Source organism: Plecotus auritus (assembly GCF_963455305.1).
Source record: "Plecotus auritus genome assembly, chromosome: 2".
In the NCBI taxonomy this organism is placed as follows: domain Eukaryota; kingdom Metazoa; phylum Chordata; class Mammalia; order Chiroptera; family Vespertilionidae; genus Plecotus; species Plecotus auritus.
In genome coordinates this window covers 169,186,310-169,207,167 of record NC_137771.1, presented here as the reverse complement: position 1 = coordinate 169,207,167, position 20,858 = coordinate 169,186,310, and the positions used below count along the sequence as shown (strand labels likewise).

Sequence of the window (20,858 nt, the reverse complement as noted above, 5' to 3'; positions counted from 1 at the left end):
TCTGCCGACCAATTTGGTTCTGATTGGTCAGTTTCTATGCCTGTCAGCATCAAAAGCTCCACCTCCTAGACAGCCATTGGCTCCTCACAGTTGACCCAGATTTGGTTCTGATTGGACTTCCAGTTGGTTGAGCCTTAGTCGTTACCGGTTGTTACGACCCAGGGTTTTTATATATTAGGATTCTTTTGTTTTTCCCTTTTCCCTCCCTTTAGTATTAAATATGTTCTCATTTTTATCCCTTTTTTCTCCTTTTACTTTTTTTGTTGCTACCATATTTTCCTTCTCCAACTCATTTGTATTCTTTCATACCAAAAACCATTCAGCTTCGGGGATCCCAGACTTAACTAAATACTATCATTGATGACTTCCAGCAGTTTCTATCCTACAACTCCATCCTTAAAGAGCAAACAACAGTGGGGGAGAGGCAGCCATCCTCTTCCCTTGCTTCCCTCTCTGTGACCTATTACATTATATGTGAAGCTTATATTAACAGACCAAAATTTTTATACCAAATAAATGACACTACCACTATATAAGGTAGTATTTTCTTTTATCTGTAATTTCACATATAAAGTGTTCTAGAAACCCCTATGTCCTGTTCATCTGCTTCTGCAGATTTCAGTCAGAACTAAGCATGAGAGGTCAAAGAGGGAGATAGAAGAAAAACTGAAGTGGGGCAGGAAGAGTTATCGAAAGAACTTCACCCAGGTCTGCACACTGCCCTTCTTGCTCCCAGAACATCAGCCTAACAATATTTAACATTCCAAGACTAAAGAGAGCTGGTAGTTCCTTTCCCTTTTCTATAGACTCTTGGGAGAAGGAGGTCAGTTACCACTGAGTTTGTAGAAAAAAATTTTAAATATCTGATAATAGATACAAGACATCCGTTTCCACATGTAAACTGTGAAACACAGAATTACACAAAGTATTAAAATAAGGGCTTGACTAGTGCTGCTGCATATAAAACTATATTTTAATCACAGGATAGTATAGTATAAAGTTTGATGACTTGCATACTTGGCTCTCAATTTTTATCTTCTTACTAGAGGCCCGATGCACGAAGATTCATGCAAGAATGGGCATTCCTTCCTCTGGCTGCTGGCACCACTTTTGCTCAGGCCCCTGAACTGCCTTTCCGCCTTCCCACGCTGCCCAGAGGCCCAGAGTGGCTGGGGCGGTGTGGAACTCCTGCGTCGTCGCCATGGTGATGACACAAGCATCCCGCCCCTGGCTGATGGGGCCTGTGTATGCAAATTAACCCACCATATTTGTTGGGTTAATTTGCATACTTACTCCTGATTGGCTGGTGGGCATCACGAAGGTATGGTCAATTTGCATCTTTCTCTTTTATTAGTGTAGATTAGCTATGTGACTTTGGGAAAATTATTTAACACCTTTTAAGCTTCATGTTCTTTTATAAAACACAGATAACAAGAGAACCTACCTTTTAGGGTTACTGTGGTAAATAAATGAGTTTAACAATGCCTGTTCTATAATAAGCACTCAATAAGTGGGAGCAATTTTAATATCACCTCAATTAAGTCTAGGTTTAAATTGAGATGCATGACCTTCCTAAGCTATCTTTTCTCAGCTGGAAATGAGGTCCTTTATAATAATAGTACCCATCGTGCAGTGTTATGAGGTTCAAATGAGACAACAGCAAAGTATTCAATTAGTGATTGCTATTAATAATTATCTATGTTAAAACAAAAATTTATGGGCTTGAATTCCTATGTGCTGCTTAAGATCTATGGTCTTCAGATATATGACCAGCTTGGCTGAGCTTGAAGTAGAGAACTATGATAAGACTGCTTACCAGGATTAAGGCAGTTAGAACGAGGATAAATAAACCCATGTACTAAGAGTGCTTTATAGACATGCACGGAGCTATCATTAAATCTGCCAGTGTCATATTTCTTGTTTCACATTATTTATGACATCTGGGGATTGATAAATACTTTTTACTTTTCAGAAAACTAACTTAGTCCTTCTCCTTGCCAAAGTTAGGATTTGCTAGTCATCCCCAGGCATGATCTTAGGTTTGGCCCTACTCTATCTTTGTTTCTTATAATTTCTTGTGTAAAAGCAGCCTCTTCTCAAAAGAATAAATATGGGAGTCAATCCCTGATTTCCTATAGGCCCTTTGTGGAAAACAAACAGAGATAGAAGTCCTCTCTCACCTGCTTGCCCTCAATAACCATTAAGATGCATCCTACCACTGTCAGGGCAATCATTACATAGCTGATCTTCACCCGGAGCTTGTTCTTTGCAGCATCGAGCATCTCAAACCTAATAATACAATAAGATCATGAGAGAAAGTTAACTTTCTGAAGTTGCCAGCAGGATACAAAGCTTTGTGTACCACAAATCAGAAGTGCAGTGGTGCCTATAAATATGAAAAAGGAGATAGGGCCTGGAAATCTTGTAAGACTTTAGGGAGGATGGGGCATTTTCACAACTCACTTTATATATATAAAATACAGTGAGATATCACAAATTTAAAGTAGAAAAAAGGGAGAAGTGTAAAGATAGGAAGTGAAGTCAGGAACAAAAAAGGCGAGGCATATGAATCTATGCTTGCTATGGTGGGCCCTGATTTTGGCTCTCAAAAGTTTCACATTAGTAGACAGTGCTAAAATTGAAATCAGTAGCTGTTTCTCCTTGAGGTTCTCAAGAGGATATTATATGATATAATGATTAGCTGAACATCCTGACAGATACTATAATGAATCTCATAAGTTTTAAACGCAAAGCACAATTCAGAAGAAAACAAACACAGGAGAGAGTTAAACAATGTGCTTTTTATACCCAGATTTCTGTTCTCTGCTTTGAACCAGGAACAGATTTCAGAATATCTAGATCAGCAGAAAGACCCTTTAAGCAATACCCCCTTTATATATAACTTAAAATATATATATATATTTTTATTGATTTCAGAGAGAGGAAGGAAGAAGGAGAGATAGAAACATCAATGATGAGAGAGAATCAGTGATTGGCTGCCTTCTGCACGCCTCCGACTGTGGATCGGGCCTGGAAACTCCGATGTGCCCTGACCTGGTTCATGGGTTGATACTCAACCACTGAGCAACATTGGCTGAGCCCTGTTTATCTTTTAACTGTTTTACTAAAATTGAGTGACAGTGAACTTCAGCTCTTTCTCAAGTGCCTCTCTTACCTGTCCACTGAATACAGATCCACGTGCTTTAACAGAAAGTTGAGGATTAGATTATCATTCTTGTGTGAAAGCTGAGAGGCCAAACAAGCGAGTCTGAAGAAAAGGCCCTTTCACCTTGGTGATTCTGCAGGTGGGCAGTGGGTTGAAGTTCTATTACCTTGAATGTCTGGTAGAGCTTCAGGGTAGGGCATGTGGAGTCCTAGTGGTCTCAGAATAAAGAACCCGGCTACTCAGTAGGGTATAAATAGTAAGTGATTATCTCTAGCTGATGGGATTGGAGTGCTAATTTTTTTCCCCCACACTCATGTTTTGTTTTGTTTTTCCTTCTCATGTTTTAAACACAAATTACATTTGAAATCAAAGGACAAAAAGTACTTTAAAAATGCTTTGGTCCGCCTGCCAGTTGTGGCTCAGTGGTTGAGTATCGACCCATGAACTAAGAGGTTGCCGGTTCAATTTCTGGTCAGGACACATGCCTAATGGGGGCGTGCAGGAAGCAGCCAATCCATGTTTCTCACATCGATGTTTCTCTCCCTCTTCTTTCCTCTCTCCCCCTTTCCCTTCCTCTCTCTCTAAAGATCAATAAAAAAGGTCTTTTAATTGGCTGGGCCCTGGCTGGTATGGCTTAGTGGTAGAATGTTGGCTCATGCACCAAAGGGTGATGGGTTTGATTCCTGGTCAAGGAATGTATCTGGGTTGCAGGCTCGTTCCCCAGCTCCAGTTGGGGCACGTGTGGGAGGCAACCAATCGATGTGTCTCTATTACATCGATATTTCTGTCTCTCCTCCTCCCTCCTTTCTACTCTCCCTAAAAATTAATAGAAAAAATATCCTTGGGTAAGGACTAACAACAAAACATGCTTGGAAGGAGTTCCCTGAAAGCATATACACTGGGACCCAGTGAGGTGGCGATGGAGTCTCCAGGCAGTGAAGCTGGGCCTGCAGGTGGGAGAAACCAGGGACAACTGCTACGGACACTGACTTTCTTTAAGAGCATCTAAGAAGGAACTCCTACCATGTGCAACAGCATGGATGGAATTGGAGAGCATTATGCTAAGCCAGTGGTTGGCAAACTGCAGCTTGCGAGCCACATGCGGCTCTTTGGCCCCTTGAGTGTGGCTCTTCCACAAAATACCACGGCCTGGGCGAGTCTATTTTGAAGAAGTGGCGTTAGAAGAAGTTTAAGTTTAAAAAGTTTGGCTCTCAAACAAAATTTCAATCGTTGTACTGTTGATATTTGGCTCTGTTGACTAATGAGTTTGCCGACCACTGTGCTAAGCGAAATAAGTCAGTCAGAGAAAGATAAATATCACATGATCTCACTCATTTGTGGAATATAATGAACAACATAAACTGATGAACAAAAACAGATCCAGAGACAGAGAAGCATCAATCAGATGCTCAACCTCAGAGGGAAGGTTGGGGAGGGTGGGGATAAGGGGGAGAGATCAACCAAAGGACTTGTATGCATGCATATAAGCATAACCAATGGACGCAGACACCAGAGGGGTGAGGGCATGAGTGGGGGTGGGTGGGTGGGGGGGCAAAGGGGGGGATAAGGACACATATGTAACACCTTAATCAATTAAAAAAAAAAAGAGCATCTAAGATCCCACCAACCACCCATGTTAACAATATTTTATATAAATTGGTATTTCCAACTGATGTGCTGTGATCATCATGAAAAATGATATAGTTTACATTTGAGGAAACATTTAAAAAGCAAAATGCACATAAATAAGGCTGTGATATTACCCTCCATTCTACAGGGACCAATCCCAATGGATAAGTTAAACAGTGCCTGTTCAGAACTAAGAGCACAAGGATAAATGGTTGCCTGGGCTCAGAGAAAGGCCTTCTAGACTCGCAGGGATCCTCAAACTTTTTAAACAGGGGGCCAGTTCACTGTCCCTCAGACCGTTGGAGAGCCGGACTATAGTTTAAAAAAAAAACTATGAACAAATTCCTATGCGCACTGCGGGCCCGGGACGAGTCGGCTGCTAAGCAGGACAGGCAGCGGCACCTGGCGGGCCGGATAAATGTCCTTGGCGGGCCGCATGTGGCCCACGGGCTGTAGTTTGAGGACGCCTGTTCTAGAGTAACTCACTAGGTAGTACTTTGGGCTTCAGGGGATCTGAGGGCCAGGGACCTACAAGGGAACTAAAGAAGGTGTTCCATAGTAAAGTCTATATAGCATCTATGAGGGCCACGAGTATATACCAGCTTGTTTTCTGCTGGGATTTTTAGAAAGAAATTGGGATAAGCAAGAAACTAATGTCATTGATATTTCCCAGGAAAGCACATTGTCAAAGCACATTGTCACTTGAGCAAAGAAGGACCAGGGATTTCCTGCTGAAGTAATTTTCTCCTGCTGAAAAGAATGTGCTGTTTAATTTGATATGCAGAAGCAGAAGGGCTCTTTTTTAAAGCTGTTGTAAAGAGAAGGCAAATACTACTTATCTTCCTGGAAAAAGATACCCTAAATGAACCCAGATCTTTCACAATCATAACTTGAAACCAGAGACCAGAAGGTGCAAGAACAGTTTTCTTGCTAGAAGGGACTGTCTATGGGACTTTGTCCCAAGTCCCTGTCTCTGAAGACTATGATGCCCCATGGGGGAGATGGCATCTATTTCTCAGAATCTCTGTTAGCAAGATGCAACCGATCAGTGGAGTAATGGTTCTCAACTGGGAGTGATTTTGCACCCAGGGAACATTGGCAATGCCTATAGACATTTTTATTTATTTATTTTTATTTATTTCAGAGAAGACAGGAGAGGGAGAGATAGAAACATCAATGATGAGAGAGAATCAGCTACCTCCTACACGACCCACACTGGACATCAAGCCCACAACCTGGGCATGTGCCCTGACCAGGAATCCAACCTTGATCTCCTGGGTCATAGGTTGACGCTCAACCCCTGAGCCATACTGGTCGGGCTGGAGACATTTTTGATTGTCATTAATGAGTGCTACTGGCATATACAGGGTGAAGAGGACATGGATGCTGCTTAAATATCCTATAATACACAAGACAGCTCTCAACAACAAAATGTCAGCAGTGCTGAGGTTGAGAAACCCTGGGTTACAGGAATCTGTACCCATCACCTACAGACTATGAAAAAGTCCCAAGATCCCAAAGTTGGTGGCAGAAGGCACTCTTTCCTGGATCCCAGAGAAAGAATACGTTGCTTTTAAATACTTTTATGCCTATGTCTGAAGACTTGAGTGAATTGTATAGAATATAGTTATTGTCACTGGTACCTAATACACCTAGATTAAAACAACCTAAAAAGAGTGAATATCACTGTTTGGTCCCTGTACCTAGGAGAAGAAATCAACTTAGTTGACTTCAGAGTGTGCTATTCACTAGGCACTACATGACATATCAATGATAAGAGAGATATCCTAGTTGTTTTTATCCCAGGTACTTGATAAAGAGGAAACATTTAGAGAAGTGCTCATCTGAGGGTATTTTTTCCATTGCTTTTTTAGAGGGTGGAAAGGTGGGAGTGAGGGGAACAGAGAGAAAGAAAGAGAGAGAGAGATATTCACTGGTTGCCTCCCACACAGGTCCTGACTGGGGTGGGCTAGGGATCGAACCTGCAACCCAGATAAGTGCCCTTGATGGGGAATCGAACCCGAGACTCCTTTGGTGCACACAACGATGCTCCAGCCACTGAGCAACACCACCAAGGCAAGAAGTGAAAACTGTTTTAAAATTGGGTTGATAGGTTTTAAATAGACTCAAAGGAACTGCTTTTCCTTTAAAACAGATCAGTGAGAAACAAAGCTGCTTACAACCCTAAGGCCAGCACTCACGAGATAGTCTCTGGGATTTCATCTTCCTTTTTGAAGCGACCTGCCCATATCAGGATCTTCCTCTCCCAATCCGTAGGTTTGTGTAATGGCACTCTGTGACTGTAAGTCTCTATGAGAAAAACAAGACGAGATGCTTACTAATGTGAAATTATGACTCTCAAATTTAGCAACAAAAAAATGCTATTTGTGCCATTTTAGATCTATTGGGTCTGAATTTTTGCCACCTGTGTAGGTTTCATGAATTATTCCAGAGTAGAGATAACCATCAGCAAGGGTGATAAAGATGAGAAGAGGCCAAGGGCTGAATCTCAGGCATGGCCCAAGAAAAGGGACAGGAGAAAATGGAGTGGCCAAAGAGGCAGTTGAGTGAGAAGCATACAAAACCACAGACTGCAGGAAAAAGACTTTTTAAGAAAGGGGAAATCATTGAAGATAAGGAGCCGAAAAGATTAGGGAATGACAGAATGTCAAGGTTAGAAGGGATCTTGGAGATAATCTCATCCAAATGCCACATGCTAACTACATCTCTACTGCAGACAGACCTCCTTGACTGTTACCTACCTGTCACACTCACTCCCACCTCCATACCTTTATTTATGCTGTTCCTTTCACTTCATCAGAAGGCAACAGCAAAAGAACAGGAAAATTAATAGGGAAAACATCCAAAGAATCAAAGGCGAGAAAAGAGGTTTAGAAGTATAGAAATAGTGCTGTTGTAGTTTTATCTAAAACTTCCAGGATTTGGCACAACTGTCACTATAGTATTTTTTCCTTCTCATTTTAAGCACTATATACCCATTAAAGACAATTCACAAAGTATAGATGTGAAAAAAGGAAGTATAGGTGTGAAAAAAAGAAAAAGATAAAAATCATCCCTAATTTTCTTGTCATAGCATAATCCCTATATTTTTATTCTGGTGTTTCCTAAGGCTTATCCCCATAAGTATATATGTATGTGTAATGCTATATCTGTATCATGCTAATTTTACATTGATACACACAATGTAAAATTTTTAATCCTGCCTTGTTCATTAGCATTATAACATTCCCCATGCTAGTACATGGTATTTATAAGCAACATTTCCAACATCTGCATAATCTCATCAAGTAGATCTGACATACATAATTAATCATTCATAGAGTATTTGACATTTAGATTTATTTCTCATTTTCCTATTATCTATAAAAAATGGAAACATCTTTATAGTCAAAGCTTTTCCCATATGTAGGAATTATTCCTTAGGATACATGCCCAGAAGTCAAACACCAGGTCGAAGGGTATAAACATTTTAAGCTCTTGATAAATATATTTTGAGTATGATTCCTTTCCACTCACCAAGACCTGCCTGGCCCTAGTATATTCCCATGAAGAAGCAACAAGCAAATTGTACTTAGGACCCTATAGTTTGTAAATTATGCTCCTTCTTCCTATAGTGGTGAGTGAGAAGGGTGTGAGTTAGGGATAGGACTAAACGTGGCTGAAATTAAAACCTAAGCCAGACCTTAGCACAGGTTGTATTTCACCCAAAGCATCATTTCTTTTTTTTTTTTTTTAAAAATATATTTTATTGATATTTTACAGAGAGGAAGGGAGAGGGACAGAGAGCCAGAAACATCGATGAGAGAGAAACATCGATCAGCTGCCTCCTGCACACCCCCCACTGGGGATGTGCGCGCAACCAAGGTACATGCCCATGACCGGAATCGAACCCGGGACCCTTCAGTCCGCAGGCCGACGCTCTATCCACTGAGCCAAACCGGCTTGGGCCAAAGCATCATTTCTTGATTTGGTTCACATTTGGGGTTCCTTAAAAGATAATTTTAATTTCCAGACTACTATTTACTTTGGTGCATCTATTCTCCTACAAAAAGCGACAGTCCAATCTTTGAGGCAAGAAATAAACATGACAAATGAGGAAAATGAAGAAGTAATTGCTACCTGTGAGCACAACCAATGTCAGTACAATCTGGAGGCCTGAACTACGTGACAGGGTATAATGTAGTGACCACCCTCTTTTAGTTTTTTTTTTATTCCAAATTGCCCTCCTCTTTGGGAGCTGCCTCGTCCATAACTGGAAAAGTAATAAAAACTTACGGGATGGAGGCTTTGGATTTTCCTGGGGTTTGGTGCAAAATCCATTTGTTCTCTTCCAATCAGAGTTTCTGGTGAGCCTTACAGATGAGGAAGCATCTCTTTCACATAACCTAAAACAATTTCCTAGAAAAGAGAGAAAAATGTCTCAGAGAAAGAAACTCTGATATTGTCTCCAAATCAGAAATGCCTACAAAGTATATATTTCATTTAACAAAGTTAACTCATTTAGAAAATGAATATACTACTCTATATGTAAGCTACATATACTATGTATAGGGATGCTATGCTTGGTAGCGTTTTAAAATATACATGTGTTGCTGATTAGTAAATTAGCAATTTACAACATAAGCATTTTATCAGCTGTAAGTTTTATAAAAGTACTTCTCACAAGCATTTTCATAACAATAAAGGTTTTGGTGGAAATATTATGTATTATATCACCTGGCTGTTTAGGTAGAGATTAACAACCTTGCAGACATGATAAACCAAGACACCAACTTGCCAATATTATTGTGGCCAACTCTGGGTAGGAAGCTGCAATGTCAAGGGGCTCTATAAAGCCTTATTTCTTCCAAGTCACATTTCTCCAATTAAAAATCAACTTTAGCCCTAGCTGGTATGGCTCAGTTAATTGGAGTGACATCCATACACCAGAAACTGGTGGGTTTGATCCCCATGTGGGAGGCAATCGATGGATGTTTCTCATGTCTCTCTCTCTCTCTTCCTTCCTCTCTCTGAAATCAATTTTTAAAAATCAACTTTGGATATAGTCATGAGTTATGTGTAATTTTAAAACCATACACACAATCATCCTATATAATAAAAGCCTAATATGCTAAGTGTCCAGTTGTTCAGTTGGCCATTCAACCAATCAAAGCAAAATATGCTAATGATATGCTAAGGCCACTCAACCACTTGCTATGACATGCACTGACCACCAGAGGACAGACGCTCTGACCAGTAGGTTAGCTTGCTGCTGGGGTCCAGCTGATTGGGACTGCGTGAGATGGACTGGACATGCTCTGGTGCCCTCCCATAGCCCCTCCCTGGCTGGCCAACCTACCGTGTCCCTCCCCGGCCCCAATCATGCACTGGTGGGGTCCCTTGGCCTGGCCTGTGCCCTCACGCAATCCGGGGCCCTCAGGGGATGTCAGAGAGCTGGTTTCGGTCGGATGGCAGAACGACCGGTTGCTATGATGCGCACTGACCACCAGGGGGCAGATGCTCAAAACAGGAGCTGCCCCCTGGTGGTCAGTGCACTCCCACAGGAGAAGTGCTGCTCTGCCAGAAGCCAGGCTCATGGCTGGCGAGTGCAATGGCGGTGGTGGGAGCCTCTCCCGCCTCCGCAGCAGCACTAAGCTGTCAGTTGGACATTCCCCGAGGACTCCCGGACTGAGAGAGGGCGCAGGCCAGGCTGAGGGACCCTCCCAAGTGCACAAATTTCGTGCACTGGGCCTCTAGTCTATATATATATAAAAGCCTAAGCGACCCGTTATGACCGGAGCTGCCCCCTGGTGGTCAGTGCACTCCCACAGCAGGAGCGCTGCTCAGCCAGAAGCCGGGCTCATGGCTGGTGAGTGCAGCTGTGGTGGCAGGAGCTTCTCCTGCCTTCACAGCAGTGCTACCAACCAGCGGCAGCAGGTGCAGTGGGGCCGGGATGAGCGGGAGTGGCATGGCACCCAGCCCCAGTTTGGGTTCCTCCCCGGCTGCCTGCAGCTTCGGTACTGCTACATCCCTTGGGAGATGTCAGACTGCCAGTTTTGGCCCAATCCCCACAGGCCAGGCCTGCACCGGGCCATGCACCAGGTCTCTAGTAAATATATAAAACTGTATCTATATATATAAAAGCCTAATATGCTAAGTGTCCAACCGTTTGGTTGACTGCTCGACCAGTTGCTATGACACACACTGACCACCAGGGGGCAGATGCTCCAATGGGTAGGTTAGCTTGCTGCTGGGGTCTGGCCAATCGGGACTGAGCAAGACGGGCTGGACACGCCCTAGAGCCCTCCCACGGTCCTTCCCTGGTCTCTAAAATATTTCTTTCTAATTAATTTCCTTTGAATGTGCATGAATTCGTGCACCGGGCCTCTAGATATAGGTTGGTAATTTTTTAAATCTAAGTTCTAAGCACCAATAGAGTAGTATTACAAATCTCCATGTACTCACCACAGTTTCAACAATACATGGCCAATAAATAGTTTCATCTGGACCCCACCCTCTCCTTCTCCCCTACTTATTTTAAATCAAATCCCAAAATCATGTCAGTTCTTCCATAAATACTTTAGTATGCATCTCAAACCAAGTAATTTTTCAAACAATAACTTTTTTGTATTACTAAAAAATAATTCCTTGTTATCATCACACTTTGGTCAAATAATGATTCAGTTTGGGCTCATAATTTTTTTAGTTGGTTTATTCTAAATAGGTGCACACACTGAATATGGTTGATGCTTCCTGTGTAGGTCACGCTGCCTGCCCCCCTCCTCCTTTTTTGGTATGATTTATTTGTTGAAGAAATTAGGTCATTAGTTCTATAGAATTTCCCTTATTTGAGATTTTGTTAATTGCATCCCCATAGTGTTGCTTAACATATTCTAACTCCCCTATTTCTTGTAAACAAATGTTTGAGCTTTGATCAGATTCAAGTTGGAATTTTTTTTTAGCAAAATGTCAAAGGTGGCATTGTGTAGCTCCAACTGCACTGCCATCAAGAAGCATACTTTGATTTTAAGATTAGATTTTAAGGTTAGACAGACCAATATCTCTGATAAATAAGGATGCAAAAATCCTAAACAAAACACTGGCAAATTGAATACAACAATACATTAAAAAATAATACATCACGATCAGGTGGGGTTCATTCCAGGAGCACAAGGATGATTCAGCATACACAAATCGATCCATGTAATATACCACATTAATAAAAGGGTAAGAATCATATGATTTTATCAATAGATGCAGAAAAAGCATTTGATAAGATACACTATCCATTTATGATCAAAACACTCAATAAAATGGGTATAGAAGGAAAGTACCTCAACACAATAAAGGCCATATATGACAAACCCTTAGCCATTATCATACTCAATAGTGAAAAATGGAAATCTTTTCCTCTAAAATCAGGAACAAAAAAAGAAGGCCCACTATCACCACTCTTATTCAACATAGTTCTGGAAGTCCTAGCCAGAGCAATCAGGCAAGAGAAAGAAATGAATGGCATCCAAATTGGGAAAGAAGAAGTAAAACTACCACTTTTTGCAGATGACATGATTCTGTATATAGAAAATACTGAAGACTCCACCAAAAAACTATTAGAAACAATAAACGAATATAGCAAAATTGCAGGATACAAATTAATGTACAAAAATCCACTGCTTTCCTATATACTAAAATTGAAACTTTAGACAAATTAAAAAAAATTCCTTTTGCAATTGCAATAAAAAAAACAACAACCTGGGAATAAACTTAACAAAAGATGTGTAGGTTTCTATATTCTGAAACCTACAAAGCATTATTAAAAATGAAAAAGATACAATGAAATGGAAAGATATACCATGTTCATGGATGAAAGAATCAACATAGTTAAAATGGTCATAATTATCCCAAACAATATACAGATTTAATACAATAACCCATCAAAATCCCAATGTCATTTTTTAAAGAAATAGAATTTTAAAAATTTCCAGGTTTGTATGAAACCACAAAGGTACCCGAATAGGCAAAGCAAACCTGAGGGAAAAAAGAATGAAGCTGGAGGTATCACACTATCTGATTTCAAATTATACTACAGAGCTCTGATAATCAAAACAGCATGGTACTGGCAGAAGAAAAGACACACATACCAATGGAACAGAATTGAGAGCCTAGAAATAAAACCACATATGGGAAAATAAATTTTGACAAAGGAGCCAAAACACACAATGGAGAAAAGAAAGTCTCTTCAATAAGTGGTGCTGGGCCCTAACTGGTTTGGCTCAGTGGATAGAGCGTCGGCCTGCAGACTCAAGGGTCCCAGGTTCGATTCCAGTCAAGGGCATGTGCCTTGGTTGCAGGCACATACCCAGTAGGGAGTGTGCAGGAGGCAGCTGATTGATGTTTCTCTCTCATCGATGTTTCTAACTCTCTATCCCTCTCTCTTCCTCTCTGTAAAAAATCAATAAAATATATTAGAAAAACAAAAACAAGAAAGTATTAAAAAAAAAAAATAAGTGGTGCTGGGAGAATTGGAAAGCCACATGTAAAAAAATGAAACTAGATTACAGTTGGTCCCCTTGAACAAGAATTCAAAATGAATCAAAGACCTAAATATAAGATCTGAAACAATAAAGTACATAGAAGAAAACATAGGTACTACACACATGGACTGTGGTCGTAGAGAACATTTTATGAACTTGACTCCAAAGGCAATGGAAGTAAGGACAACAATAAATGAATGGGATTATAGTCAACTAAAAAGATTCTGCACAGCAAAAGAAACCAACAACAAAACAAAGGCAACCAACTGAATGGGAGACTCCATCCCCAGTGTGGGGCGTACAGGATGCAGCTGAGCAATGATTTTTGATCCCCGGTTGGGGTGCGTATGGGAGGCAACCAATCATTGTTTCTCTCTCCCTTCCTTTCTCTCTAAAATCAATAAATATATTCTCAGGTGAGGATTGAAAAAAAGACAACATACAAAAAGCCATCAGATATATGAAAAGATGTTCAATTCACTAGCTATTAGGGAAATGCAAGTAAAAACTATAATGACATACCACCTCACACCTGTTAAAATGGCTATTATCATCAAGACAGGTAATAACAAGTGTTGGAGAGGCTGTAGAGAAAAAAAGAATCCTTGGCCCTAGCCGGGAGCTCAGTTAGAGCGTCGTCTGATATGCCAAGGTTGTGGGTTCAAACCCTGGTCAGGGTACATATAAGAATCAGTGAATGAGCCCTAACCGGTTTGGCTCAGTGGATAGAGTGTCGGCCTGCAGACTAGAGGGTCCCAGGTTCGATTCTGGTCAAGAGCATGTACCTTGGTTGCGGGCATATCCCCAGTGGGGGGTGTGCAGGAGGCAGCTGATCAATGTTTCTCTCTCATTCTCACCGATGTTTCTAACTCTATCCCTTTCCCTTCATCTCTGTAAAAAATCAATAAAATATATTTATAAAAAAAAAGGATCAGTGAATGAATGCATAAGTAAATGAAACAACAAATCGATGTTTCTCTCCCTCTAAAATCAATCAATAAATATTTTTAAAAAAGAACCCTCATTCACTACTGATGGGAATGTAAATCGGTACAGCCACTTTGGAAATCAGACTGGTGGGTCCTCAAAAAAGTATAGAGTTACCATATGACCCAGTAATCCCTCTTCTGGGTATCTACCTGAAAAACTAAAAAACATTTATACACAAAGATATATGCACTCCTATATTCACTGCAGCATTATTCCTGGTGGCCAAGACATGGAGACAACCAAGGTGTCCGTCCATAGATGGGATAAAGATGTGGTATATATATATATATATATATATATATATATATATATATATATATATACACACACACACACAATGGATACTACTCAACCATAAGATAAAATACTGCCATTTGTGACAACATGGATGGACTTTGAGAATATTATGCTAAGTGAAATAAGTCAGAAAAAGCTAAGAAGCATATGATTTCTTCTCATAAATCTCAGAGACACAGACAACAGCATGGTGGTTACCGGAGGGAAGGGGGTGGAGGGTAGTAAAGGGTAAAGAGAGATAAATATACAGTGATGAAAGATGATTTGACTTTCAGTGGTGGGTACACAATGCAATGTACAGATCATGTATCACAGAAATGTACACTTGAAACCTATATGACCCTGTTAGCCTGTCACCCCAGTAAATAATAATAAAAGAAGAACCTAGGAGGACATAGGCCACAATAGCCTAATACACCTAGAAATGTTTTTGAAATCTCATGCCTTATAAAATTGGCACTGTTATATAAAATAACTATGCATGCTCATTTTAGTATAAAATAATGTATCAAATTACTTACTAGTTGTAATCCAAATTTGCCCCTGAATGTTATTTCTCCCACCCTCGTCCTTCCCTAGGGCATCCTCACTATCCCTCCTTTAATGCCTATGGAAATATTGAGGTTCTCCTGTAACTAAAATTGAGTTCATTTTTAGTTTCTATTATTATTTTTATTTCAGGCATCAAATCCAAAAAGGATTTTCAAAGTTTTATTTTCTTACTGTGACTGGCAAAAGCACAAGGAGTGATTGCATTACTTTGTACCCAAGGATTGTTTCACAGAGGCAGGAAGACCTTGACCCCACACTTTCATCCCCAGTTCCTGACCACAGAATCAAGAAGGGCAGGGAAACCTTTATCATTGACCCTTCATAAAACCTCCTATGCCATTATCTTGGGGCATGTGACCAGATTCTAATCATTGTCCCATGAGGGAAAAGCAAAAATAAAACAAAATACTAGGCCAACTTTTTAATATAGATTTAAATGAGGGTGTGTTACTCTGAAAGTAAGAGTCAGAGTAAGTGGGGACTGACTATGGTGAATGTGGAATTACTCAGCAAATCCAAAAATAGAAAAACCAAAGGGCAACTTCTTTGAAGTGATATTAATGACAGGGTTTTAAAAAGAAAATAAAGCATTATATTTATCCACAAAATAAAAGACACTACTGTGGACTTCTCATGGGCATATGTATTTGTGGAAAGATTTTTGAAAGAACATTTTTTTTACATGATTCCATATCATAAAATTCATCCTTTTAAAGCATATGATTCTGTGGTTTTTAGTATAGTCACAATTTGTGTACTAATCACTACTATGTAATTTCAGAAGATTTTTATCATTCCAAAAAGAAATCCCAAATCCATTAGTACTCACATTTTTCCTCCCCCAGCCTTAGGAAACTACTAATCTACTTTCTGTCTCTATGGATTTGCATATTCTGGATGTTTTATGTAAGTGAAATAATATATGGCCTTTTGTGACTGCCTTCTTTCACCTAGCAAATTTTCAAGGTTGTAGCATTTATCAGTACTTGATTTTTTTCATGGACAAATTTTATTCCATTGTATAGATATCCCAGATTTTGTTTAAATATTAGTCAAAGGACCTTTAGGTGGTTTCCACTTTTTGGCTATTATGAAGAATGCTGCTATGGACATTTGTGTATAAGAAGGGAACATCTATTTTCATTTCTTTGAGGCATATACTGAGGTGAAATTGCTGGGTCTTGTGGTAACTCTACAGTTAATCATTTGAGAAACTGCAAGACTGTTTTCCAAGTGGCTGCAGCATTTTACATTTCCATCAGTAATGTATGAGGGTTACAATTTTTCACATCCTGGCCCACACTTGTTTTTATATTTTTGAGTGTTTTTTTTTTTTTTTTTTTTTTTTTTAATTAAAGCCATTCTAGCAGGTGTGAAGTGGTATCTCATTGTAGTCTTGATTTGTACTTTTCTATTGAGGATCTTTTCACATGCTTATAGTCATTTATATATCTTTTCTGAAGAAATGTTCATTCAGCTCCTTTGCTCATTTCTGAACTGGTTGTCTTTTATTACCATGTTGTAAAGAATCTTTACATATTCTGGATAAAAGTTCCTTATCTGATATGACTGCATATATTTTCCCCCATTTCATACATTGTCTTTTTTTTTTTTTTAAATATATATTTTATTGATATTTCACAGAGAGGAAGGGAGAGGGATAGAGAGCTAGAAACATCGATGAGAGAGAAACATCGATCAGCTGCCTCCTGCACACCTCCCACTGAGGATGTGCCCGCAACCAAGGTACATGCCCTTGACCGGAATCGAACCCGGGACCCTTCAGTCCGCAGGCCGACGCTCTATCCACTGAGCCAAACCGGTTTTGGCATACATTGTCTTTTTACTATCTTGATGATGTCCTTTAAGTACAGAAATTTCTAATTTTGATAAAGTCCAACTTATCCATTTTATCTTTTGTTGCTTGAGCTTTGGTGTCATATACATGGTTACAAAGGTTTGCTCTAAGAATGTTATAGTTTTAGCTTTAACATTTAAAATTGTGATTCTTTAACTTACTCATCTTTTTTATTTTTTATTTATTTTTTAATAAATCTTTATTGTTCAGATTATTACAGGTGTCCCTCTATTTCCCCCCCCCCCCCATAGCTCCCCTCCACCTGATTCCCCACCCCACCCATGCCCCGCCACTGTCTTCATCCATAGGTGTAAAATTTTTTTTTGTTTTTTCTTGGTCCTAATTTTTATTATTTTTTAAAAAAATCTTTATTGTTCAGATTATTACAGGTGTTCCTCTTTTCTCCCCCCATAGCTCCCCTCCACATGATTCCCCACCCCACCCCGTGCCCTTACCCCCCGCCACTGTCTTCATCCATAGGTGTAAAATTTTTGTCCAATCTCTTCCCGCACCCCTCACGCCCCCTTCCCCGAGAATTGTCAGTCCACTCCTTTTCTATGTCCCTGATTCTATTATATTCACCAGTCCATTCTGTTCTTCAGATTTTTTATTCATTTGATTTTTAGATTCACTTGTTGGTAGGTATGTATTTGATGTCATTTTGTTGTTCATAATTTTTATCTTTACCTTTTGCTTCTTTTTCCTCTTCTTAAAGAATACCCTTCAGCATTTCATGTAATCCTGGTTTGATGGTGATGAACTCCTTTAGCTTTTTCTTGTCTGTGAAGCTCCTTATCTGACCTTCAACTCTGAATGATAGCTTTGCTGGGTAGAGTAATCTTGGTTGTAGGTTCTTGCTGTTCATCACTTTGAATATTTTTTGCCACTCCCTTCTGGCCTGCATAGTTTCTGCCAGGAAATCAGCTGACAGTCGTATGGGTACTCCCTGGTAGGTAACTAACCGTTTTTCTCTTGCTGCCTTCAAGATTCTCTCTTTGTCTTTTGCCCTTGGCATTTTAATTATGTGTCTTGGTGTGGTCCTCTTTGGATTCCTCTTGTATGGGGTTCTGTGCACTTCCTGGACTTGTAAGTCTATTTCTTTCACCAGATAGGAGAAGTTTTCTGTCATTATTTCTTCTAATAGGTTTTCAATATTTTGCTCTCTCTCTTCTTCTGGCACCCCAAAAATTCGGATGTTGGTACGCTTAAAGTTGTCCCAGAGGCTCCTTACACTATCTTCATATTTTTGGATTCTTTTTTTCTTTTTGTTTTTCTGGTTGGGTGTTTTTTGTTTCCTCATTTTTCAGATCTTTAGTTTGATTCTTGGGGTACATTGATCTACAGTTGAGTTTCTGTATATTCTTTATTTCAGACAGTGTATGCTTAATTTCTGACTGGTCCTTTTCCATTTTTTTGGCATTCTCATTAAGATCCTTAAAGGTCTCACTAAGTTCCTCAGCCGTTTTTAGAAGATTCTTGAGTAACCTTATAAATGTGGTTCTGAACTCTATGTCGTCCAGTAGTTTGCTTTCCCCCATTTCTTTAATTCGTGACATGTTTCTTTGTCTCCGCATTTTGCTGCTTCCCTGTGTTGATGGAGTGGCTTTGTGTGGTAGGTGACCTATAGGGGCCAGTAGCTCAGCCTCCCCAATCACCTGAGGTGGACGCTCTTGGTACACCCCTTTGTGGGCTGGGTGCAAAGTTTTGGTGTAGTTAAGCCTTGATTGCTGTTGGTACACTGGGAGGAATTGACCTGCAGGCCAATTGGCTATGAGGACCCACTGTGTCTATAATGGAAGAACTGCTGTGCTGGAGACACGCTTATGGTGCAGGACTTGTTTCGGTGGGGCTTTGGTGCTCACTGAGTCTGCCTCTTGAATGTGTCACTTATGGATATGAGGAGTTGAAATCTGGTGTCTCACAGTGACCACTAGGTACACTAGCTTCTGGATCTCCAATGGGGTGCAGGTCAGCTACTGTCTGAAGCCACCCAGCAGGAGCTACAGCGAGAACTACAGTTTTCTCCTCTTTGCTTGGGGTTTGGGGGTTTTGGAGCTGTCTGACCCGGGCTGCAAGTTTGCTAGGTTAAGCTGCGATAGGGCAGGCCATTCATATGCTAAAGCCACTGCTTGGAGCTTGGGTGGGTTTGTAGGTTGTGCGGGGCGGGGTCTCAGGACGTCACTAGGCTAGGGCGTGGCAAACAGCGATGGCTGCCAGTAAACCAGCTCTGCATCTCCGACCGTGTCCCCACGTCCCACGCCCCAGCACAGTAAACAATTATTCCTGCGCTCAGCCCTGCAAGCAAGCCACCCTCACTTTCTGACCCGATGCCTGATGGCAGACAATTCAGCTTTTCCCTGTAGGAGTTTGGGTCCCTCGTGTCTCCTCAGAAACTGGAGTTCGGAGTAATCGGGAGCTTGTCTCCCTTCGGGTTGAAAAAAGCAGTGCTCCCAGTCGCCCGCTGCCAGCCCGATTCGCTCGCCTCCGTACTTGAGCTTTTCAGCACTTGTGTACCTCTCAATGCTCTTTTCTCTTTCCTTCTAGTTGTAGAACTTCCACTCAGCCAGCTTTCCCGTGGTTCTGGGTGATAGACGTTTTGTCTTTTAGTTGTAGTTTTGAAATTGTTGTGCGAGGCAGCAGTTTAGGTGTTTACCTACGACGCCATCCTGGATCCTCCCATAATACCAACTTACTCATCTTTTAAAAATACTTTTATTTAGGAATTTATTTGAGAGAGAAACATTGATTTGTTCCACTTATTTATGCATTCTGTTCATTGATTCTTCTATGTTCCCTGAGCAGGATTTGAACTCATAACCTTGGTGTATTGGGATGATGCTCTAACCAACTGAGGTACCGGCCAGGGCAGGATTGTGATTCATTTTGAGTTAATATTGGTACATTGTGTGTGGAAAGGAGGGGTCCAACTGTATTCTTTTGCATGTCAATAACCAGTTCTTCCACTGGATTCTGTGGGTTTTGAAGTGATATTTGATATGAAGTGGTATTTGGCAGCAAGTACACACTACAATTGAGCTCGCTTGTTCCTCGTTGTAAAATATGGTTAATGTAGTCTTTACTTCTCAAGGGCATCAATTGTTGAAAAGACTATTCTTTTCCCTGTTGGATTGTTTTGGCACAATTCAGAAAATCAATTGACCAAAAATGTGAGGGTTTTTCTGACTCTTCTATTGCACTGATCTACAGTATAGTCCCTCGTATTCTTTCTTGTGTTTTGCCACAGAAGTCTATGTTCCATGTTAGCTTGGTGGACAGCCAATAACTGGACAGAGACTTAATTAAATGTGTTCCACCAATAAGGCTTGCCAGTCTTTGCTGAAGAACTGTGTGCATGTTGGGCCATGCTCCAGGATTGGGGTTATGGGGCAGGGGAGCTGTTGGCACTGAAGTAGCTATGAGCATTGGAGAGAGAGAGAGAGAGAGAGAGAGAGAGAGAGAGAGAGAGAGAGAGAGAGAGAGAGAGAGAGAGAGAGAGAGAGAGAACACTAGCTCTGTGAATGGGGATTTCCAGGGAACTGTCAGGTCGAACAGTAACAATCCTCTGAGGCTAAGGGTTTGGGGGAACTCTAAATCCATTCTGCCTTCTTTCTTCAGTGCTAGGATGCTGGTTTCCATAGCTACTGTGATTGTGGGGCTATTAGTTTTCAAGGCTACTGTGAAGCTGAGAGGAGATAGCAAATCAGTTAAACTCCACAAGGCTTGCTGTTCTTACCATGATTAAGTCATTTTTTTCTTGGATAAATGCTACTTGGATTGTCACAAGCTTCTGGTTAATTTCTAGAGTTCTGCAAAAATTGATTTTAAGAGTTTT

The 20,858-nt window shown here is 40.6% G+C and overlaps 1 protein-coding gene across 1 annotated transcript in view; it reads right to left on the bottom strand.

The window, feature by feature from the left end:
• FAM162A (family with sequence similarity 162 member A) overlaps positions 1 to 20,858 on the bottom strand; it is a 42,282-nt gene that overhangs the window by 5,983 nt on the left and 15,441 nt on the right. Inside the window, exons 2-4 of the mRNA XM_080658106.1 lie at positions 9,092 to 9,214; positions 6,997 to 7,105; positions 2,181 to 2,289 (exon numbers count right to left, since the gene is read on the bottom strand). Of these exons, the coding sequence (XP_080514232.1) occupies positions 2,181 to 2,289; positions 6,997 to 7,105; positions 9,092 to 9,214 (341 nt within the window). The remainder of the gene's footprint in view (positions 1 to 2,180; positions 2,290 to 6,996; positions 7,106 to 9,091; positions 9,215 to 20,858) is intronic.